This window comes from Arachis ipaensis, chromosome B5 (assembly GCF_059453495.1).
Source record: "Arachis ipaensis isolate K30076 ecotype BB chromosome B5, ASM5945349v1, whole genome shotgun sequence".
In the NCBI taxonomy this organism is placed as follows: domain Eukaryota; kingdom Viridiplantae; phylum Streptophyta; class Magnoliopsida; order Fabales; family Fabaceae; genus Arachis; species Arachis ipaensis.
Genome location: NC_142440.1, coordinates 149,609,234 through 149,617,714, shown reverse-complemented (window position 1 = coordinate 149,617,714; position 8,481 = coordinate 149,609,234). Strand labels below are relative to the sequence as shown.

The 8,481-nt window shown below is 32.6% G+C and overlaps 1 protein-coding gene across 1 annotated transcript; it reads left to right on the top strand.

Moving 5' to 3' along the window:
• The first annotated feature begins 3,525 nt into the window (after positions 1 to 3,525).
• Positions 3,526 to 8,012, top strand: LOC148566199 (zinc finger BED domain-containing protein RICESLEEPER 3-like). The gene is made up of 2 exons (XM_088487433.1): positions 3,526 to 4,062; positions 7,968 to 8,012. Exons 1-2 carry the CDS (start codon positions 3,526 to 3,528, stop codon positions 8,010 to 8,012), a joined length of 582 nt encoding a protein of 193 aa, XP_088343559.1.
• Positions 8,013 to 8,481: the final 469 nt, after the last annotated feature.

Genomic DNA, 8,481 nt, shown 5'->3' with positions numbered 1-8,481 from the left:
GCCAAGCTGTCAAAAGGTTTTAAGAAACTAACTGACATGAATTACGATGGCACTAAAGATCCTCAAGAGCACTTAATAGCCTTCGAGGCCAAAATGAACCTAGAGGGAGCAGCCAATGCGGTTCGGTGCAGGGCCTTCCCGGTGACACTGGCTGGCCCAGCCATCAAGTGATTCAACGCCCTTCCGAACGGCTCGATATCCTGTTTTGATTATGGGTGGCAATAGGGCAGTTTTTGCCCTACCTGACCCTGATCCCGCCCTATAATAATCCGCATCGAACCCGTTTCGTTTCTGCCCGTGGGTAGTAAAAAGTTAAACCCTAACCCGCCCTGCTCCTATCCATCTCTATAATTATTAAAATCTAACAAATAAAATTAAATTTTAAAATTTATATAACCATTATTACATACATAACATCAATTAAAATAAAAATTTAAATATAATATAATATTATTAATTATTTTATATATATTACATATATTATATATTAAAATTATATATATATACCGGAGCGGGTAGAGACGGGTTTAACCTAAACCCACCCCGCCCCAAAATCCGTCCCGAGCGAGTAGAGACGGGTGGGTACTACAGGTTCGAGTAGTGTTGCCACCCCTAGATCAGACATCTCTAAAAAATTTATGGCACAATTTACCCCCACGGATCACAAAGACAAAATACCCAATCAACCTTCTCGAAATCACCCAACTACCAGACAAACCCACAAGAAAACACCTAGATAGGTTCAACAATGAGTGCTTGGAAGTCGATGGGCTATTGAACTCGGTAGCCAGTTTGTGTCTGACCAAGATGAGGGAAGATTATCAGAAGCACCTCACAACCTTTTTAAATATATATCATAATTATTTTTAAATATAATAATACAATATATATAATAATTATTAGTTGAAATAGAACATAAAAGAAATATTTACTTGTTTTTTTTTCAGATCCCTAAAAATGCAGATTAAATATATAAATCGGATATAAAGATACCTAAAATCTGTGATCCAATCCTATTAATGTGTAGATTGAATTGGATTGGATTCGATCTGACCTAACAGTCTTGTGGATCGGATCAATATTCTGAGTTTCCTTCTCCTTGAGTTCTGCATCTAGATGTCAGATTTTCTCATCCGCCTTTATCCATTGCAACTCCTGATGCAATTATTGTTCCACCTTTGTTTGTCAGGATAATTTAGTATCCAACTATGTTAAACGGTCGTTGTGACCATGAACGAGGCCCATGAGCTCCACGACATTCCTCTAAGTCGATTCTACTTTGTGGTGGTATGTGAATTCAATGCCAAAGTCATCAATAAGTGTTTTAGTGGAGTAAAGTTAAAAATTGGGTCAAGATCATCAGAGTTAATGTGATTTATGGAGATGTTAGTAGCTAACGGTTTCAAAGGAAGAGGGGTACCACTACCAACTATACAATAGTTTCTGCTCTGTAGGGACGACTTTTACATGGTGGGAAATTATTCTTAGCTTCTATCGTGTGAGAGATGTGTGTAGGTGGAGAGTTACTGATTTAGGAAATGGATCCTCTCCATTTTTTTTAACACTTGATAGAATAAAGTGTGATCTCTCACGTTTAATTTCATAAGTGAAACCAAAAATAAATAAGAAAGAGAGAACAATGAAGGGTGAGATTAGGAATGGCAAAAATCCCAGCGGGACGGGTACCCGCGGGGATTTACCCGTCACGGGGTAGATATGGGGACAATTTTGTACCCGCGGGGACGGGAAACGGGACCCGTATATTAAACGGGGCGGGGGCGGGGATAGAGGTTCCCGCCCCATGGAGACCCGTTTAAACCCCGTTTATGTAAAAAGACTAGAATACCCTTTATATATATATATATATATGAAGGAAAGTGAAAACCCTAGCCGTCACACTTGCAATTCACAATCTTCAACCTAGTCTCTGAACTCTTCACCACCCTCAAACCTCAGCCTCTTGCCCTCTCTGAACCACGCACGGTCGCACCATCACCACCACCGACCGCCACCTCTCGCCCTCCCAGTCCTTTACCGCTACGGCGCTACTCCCACCCCTCAGTCCATCACCGCCACCTCTCACGCACTATGGAGTGGACGTTAGTCAAGTCACAATACATCACGCACACCGCAGTAGGGAGTCTGTCAGTCAGGTCACGATACATCACGCCGGTCGTCACCTCTTCTCTGTTCGTCGCGCCTTTGCTTGTCGTCACCTCTTCGCGTCGGGTAACTGGGTAAGTCATAGAACACTGCTCACACATGCTGTACTGCTGCTTCTCCTCTTCACTCCTCACCGTGATTGATTTGATTTGGATTTCTGATTTAGGGTAATTAAGTTTAGAGTTCTGAATTTTCTGATTATGATTTCTATTTAGGGTTGATTTGATTCTGAATTTTTTATTTAGGATAATTAGGTTCTTAGTTCTGAATTTTCTGATTCTAATTTTTATTTAGGGTTATTTGATTTTGGATTTTTAAATTTGGGTAATTAGATTCTAAGTTGTAAATTTCTGATTCTGATTTTTATTTTGGTATTTTGATTTTTTTATAATTTTCTGGTGATCATTACCGGATCAATGTCATTCTTGAATCTAAGAAGTTTGTAACATTCATCTTGGTTTGATATCGACATGCAATATTCCCTGTTTACAACATTCATCCTGGTTTGTAACTCAGATTTTATTTTATTTGATTTTAGATTAAAGTGATTTTGGATTAGAGTGGTCAGCAATCTATCATTATTCGTTAGTTTGTTCTTTTGTTTTTTTTTTTAACTCATTTATTATTTTCTCAAACATCTGTATTGTTTGGGAACTTTTTTTAATTATATTCTGACGTTATTAGGAGCATTGAGTTCTTGTTGGAAGAAAGAAGATAATGAAGTAAAGTTATGTAGTCTATCATTTTTTTTGAAAAAAGAGTTGTGCCATTGATTAAGGAGATAAAGACTAAAATTCTTAATGCATTGGTGTTTTAAAAACTTAATAACTATTTTTTTTTTCATTTTATGTACAGTTTTGTTTCTTTTGATCGGTTAATCATGCATTGGTTTAGGATGTTGACTAGATAAACCTAATGAAACATAATGGTTTACAAAAGGAAAAAATGAAAGTTAAGTGAGATTATAAAGATTAGCCTTATTTATATATACATAAGTTTAAATTAAGGTCAAACTGGTCAGAGATAGATGTAAGAGAATTCCAGATCCAAAAGACAAACATCCCCGCTTCAATGAGCCACAAAATTGGTCCCTGATTATTACTTAATAATAAGATATATATTTATTGATTTCTAATTCCGTTGATTTCCTTTGAAGCATGCTTAAAGAATATTCATCCATCTCTTCAGTTACATGTGTAGCAATTGTTAATTTCATGTATCGATTTCGAATTTTAGCATTTATGTCTTCTGAAGCATTTATAATATAGGTAACGTAATTGACAATTGTAACTCAGATTTTATTTTATTTGATTTTGGATTAAAGTGATTTTGATTCATGATTTATATTTCATGATTTATAGAATGTCTTCTTCGGATGCATTGAATAATACTCTTGAAAAGAGTACTCCATCGGAAGATCCTATAGGCACTAATATTCAAACTACACAAGAGGCTCCTCAATCTCAACCTCAAGAACCCCCAACGGATACCACAACTACTAATGAAGGAATGACAAACTCTACAAGTGGTGTTCGAAAGAGGAAGTTAACCTCTAAAGTGTGGAATCACTTCAAGATTGTGGAAATCAAGGAAAAATTAAAGGCTGAATGTAATTATTGCAAAGCGAAACTACTTGGTGACCCAAAACAAGACACTTCGCACTTACGTGATCACTTCAAAAGCTGCAAGCTCCGCACCACTAGAGATATAAAACAATGTATGATGAAGACAACTCCAACAACTAGTGGGAAAACAGTTGTGGTTAGTGCATATACCTTCGACCAAGAAAATGCAAGGAAAGAGTTATCAGTTATGGTTTATCTTCATGAGTATCCGCTATCTATTGTGGACCACATTGGGTTTCGACGATTCTGCAATGCTTTGCAACCTCTCTTCAAGGTGATTACTCGCAACACTTTAAAGAGTGACATCTTGAAGTCTACAATGATGAAAGATCGAAGATAATGAATGTCCTTAAGCGTAATAAAAGTCGAGTTGCAATTACGACTGATATGTAGACAGCAAGCAACCAAAACAAAGGTTATATGGCTATCACGGCTCATTACATTGATGATTCTTGGAAATTGCAAAGCCGTCTTGTGAGGTAATAATATTATCATTATAGGTTCTTCTGAATGTTTATATGTTTGCAAAGCTGTCTTGTTTACACAATTGCAAAGCTGTCTTGTATATAATTGCAAAGCTGTCTTGTTTATAATTGTACTAAATTATCATTACAGGTTTATATATGTGCCGGCTCCCCACACGGCTAAGGTACTTTCAGAGGTTCTTGTGGATTGTTTGATGGATTGGAATCTTGATAGGAAGGTATCCACTTTGACTGTTGATAATTGCAGTGTTGGGAATAAGTAGTATGACCACAATCCAATCAATCACGTGTCAAATAATTTGTTATTGTTATTATATTAAAATATTAATATAATAACGTCCTTGATTAAATTTAGAGATTTATCATTGTGATAGTGATCACAATATTGAGAGATAAATCTTTTATAATTTAATCTAAATTGTTCTTGGTCATAGGATTATTAAAAAGGACATTAATAATCCGGAAAGATCAATATATATATAATGGTCTTCATTGGATGAAGATTAATAGATCTCATTTATTAAATTATATATATAGATGGTGCATATAGAGATATGACCATTGAACTGACTCACTTTGAGAATTCCTAATGGTTATAATTACCGTATATTTGTCAATAGAATATTCTCAAGATGAACACAGTAATAGAGTTTCCTTTGACCTGCGACTGTCATAGCAATTAACAATGTATTTATTATACTTTGATTCCGGACACCTAATACCCTAGGGTGCTAGTTGAATGGATATTGGGTATGATTTAAATACTTGTAGAATTAATGATTAGTCAATAAGAAATCCGTCAACTCTCGGTAAAGAGTTTGAGCTCTATGATTATAATGACTGAGATGAATAAAACCTTGGCCAAGGGGATTGAATGAATGAAGAAATGAGTTTCTTAGGTCATTCACAGTTCATTATAATAATGGTAACAAGTTAGTGTTTGACAATTAAACCATACTCTAAGGGTTAACCAAGAGCTGAAAAGATGGAAGGAATTATACTTTGTTCTTCTAAGGTTCTTAGTAAAAATATATTACTTCATACTATCGGGTCGTTGAGGAGTGTTGCTAGACGCCAACCTTGATTAGTAAATTTAGTATGACTAATTTACTACCCGCTTAGTATTAAACCTATGGGGTCACACACTAACGAGTATTTTAATCTTTACTGTAGAATTATTTAATTATTAATTTGATTTGATCAAATAAATAATTATATTAATTCAAATGGAATATTATTATATTTTTTGCTAGCACCAAGAATATAATAATAGTATGATAATTGAGAATATTATATGAGATTTGAGAATAATTAGTTATTCTATTTCTAAACTTGAATTCTAAATTTGGATGAGATCCTAACTGATTCTGTTTCAAATTGAGTTATGATATGATTCATAAATTTGAAAGATTCAAGTTTAAAATAACAAGATATGATTTAAATTTGAATTGAGAATCAAATTTAAAATCAGTAACAAATCTCATACTATATATATGTATGCCAAGAGTAGAGGAATGTGAAAGAGACGAGAATAAAACACAAGGGTTTTATTCCTTTACCTCTACACACATAAATGTATGTGAGCCTGATTCTTGGAGAAGAATTTAATGGCATGCAAAGAGTTGCAAGAGGTTTTTCAATTTAGATCAGATGTCCATTGGTCAAGGAGTTGACAGCAAAGGTTGGTCTCGGTGTGGATACGCATAGAGTCTTCGTACAATCGAAGAATAAAATTTTTACTAAAGCGTCTAAAGGTATTTAGATCTGATCTATATATTATTGGAATAAAGTTTAAGCACAAAATAGATTTTTAGGATTACTTTCTTTTCTTCCGCTGCGTGTTATGAACACATGGTAATCTTTCAGTGGTATCAGAGCTTTGGCTTTTTGTGTTTAAATTTTATTCCTATTTTCTTAAATTTGTGAATTAATAGGATTAATTCAAATTTTTTTTTTAAGCATGCGATGCAGTTATTTCCATTGAGATGGTTTTCTAATAAATTAATAGTTAATTTATTTCAATGTTAATTATTTAATTGTGATTAAATTATCATTTTTTTTAATATAAAAGTTATATTTATAATCAAATATTTTGTTTGATTTTATTTATATATTAAATTTTATTGTGATTTTGATTACAATAAAAGGAATAAGATGCAAAATATCTTTTATTTGTTTCTTATATATATAAGTGTATATATAAAGGTCAAATTTGATTTGATAATTTTTTAAGGCTAAACGTTAGTACATGAAAAATCAAATTTTGATTTGATTATGTGTTTTGAACACTATAATTTTAGAAATTAGTTTTTCTAATATTCTTGATTATAAAGAGCGGCCTGACAACTAGGAGTTTTATTTTTAAGATACTAATCAGTATATACATTTGATGTATTAGGGATTTAATTTTATATTTACCTAGACAACCTAGGAGTATAAAATTTAATCCATGAATACTGGTAGAAATTCTCTAACAATTGAGATAAATCCTAAAAGTTAGGAGTTTGCCAAAAAAATAAATTTATCTCTTGTTTACAAGGAACAACCTGACAACCAGGAGACTTGTACTGAAAGATAGAATTTATTTATGCATATGATGATGTATAAGGAGAATTAATTTTATACTTGAACCTAGACAACCTAGGGATATAAAATATAATTCAGTTAAATAATTGTCTGACGACCAGATAATTATTTGGGATTATAATTGTATGGAATGCAATTTAATCATGTTTATTTAGAATAGGTATGAATAACAACTTGACAACTAAGGTACTCATTTATGATTCTAAATAATTTTAACAGAAATATAGATTTCTTAATTTACTTTCATATTTTAAATTTTTAAATATGTATACCTTTTGTGTGGCATACTTGAAAGTAATATAATGGCTAACATCTGAGAATTGTTCTCATATATGAAAGGGTTATCATGGAGATGATAATTCAATTAAAATAATATCCTCCAATAAAATTGGTTTTGGAATGGTCAGAACTTTTGAAGTATTTGTAATATTATTTTACCTGGTTGTTTTGATAACCATAAGTTCTAATTTCAAAGATATCTTCCTACTATTTATTACTGAACATCTTGAGAAGATGTATGATGTCCAAAGTAAGATAGTATGGCTATCAAAGATTTTATTTAAACTAATAGGAGTATTGGGCAATATATTTTGAGTTAAACAACTTTAGAAGTTAGAATGCCATTAGGCAAATGGCTTTAGCGAGAATTGTTCTTGCAAGCATTTTTGAAGATTTATTTTGTTACAAACAAAATTTTCCTTAATATGATTAAGGTTTGTGATCTTTTTAGAAAAATTCAACATGAGTATTTTTATTATAAGAGATTAAAGTAAAATCTCTAATATCTAATTGATATTGAATAGAGAATGAGATTCTCTCAACGCACAAATACTAGTACTCCATGTACCCTATCATGTTTCAAGACATGAAATTTGATTTAGATGAATATCATTGTTTGTTAAATATTTGGACTACATTTTAGAAATGTTGTTAAATTAACAAAATTTCTCACTAACATAGGATTTGAGTGCTACACAATTCATAACATTGAAGGAGATGTTGACGTAAGTAAACTATTAAATTACATATTGTACACTATGTTTTTATATTATTGACTTATTGATTTATTATATGATTTTAACTTTAAATTGTTTTCTTGTCAATGTAGGATTCAAGTAAGTCAGAATCTATCATCATTACCATTACGGGATGAAAGGAAGATTGAGATGGTGGAATTATGTTTTTATGATGTGATGAACTTTATTTGGTTATTTATGAACATGGTTGGTTATTTATGTAATATTTGATTGTTTATGGATATGTTTGGATGTTTATATTTATTGTTATTGCTATTTAGGTCTTTAAAAATTATGGATATTATGTTTGTAATGGCAATTGAGGATTATCTTTGATTTTCTCTATTTTTTTCATTTTTTTAATTTTTATTATTTTTTACAAAAATCCGCGGAGACCTAGGTCCCCGGCGAATACGGGGTCCCCGTTACCCGTCATGGAGACGGGGACAGATATTGGAGGCGGGGGGCGGGGGCCATAGGGACCCGTTGCCATCCCTAGGTGAGATTAAATACTAGACACCATTCATTTTTTTTTTCTATTGGAGAGAATCCACTCCCACTAATTTACTCTTCATGTTGGGTCTCTATTGGGTCTTGAAGTTCGAT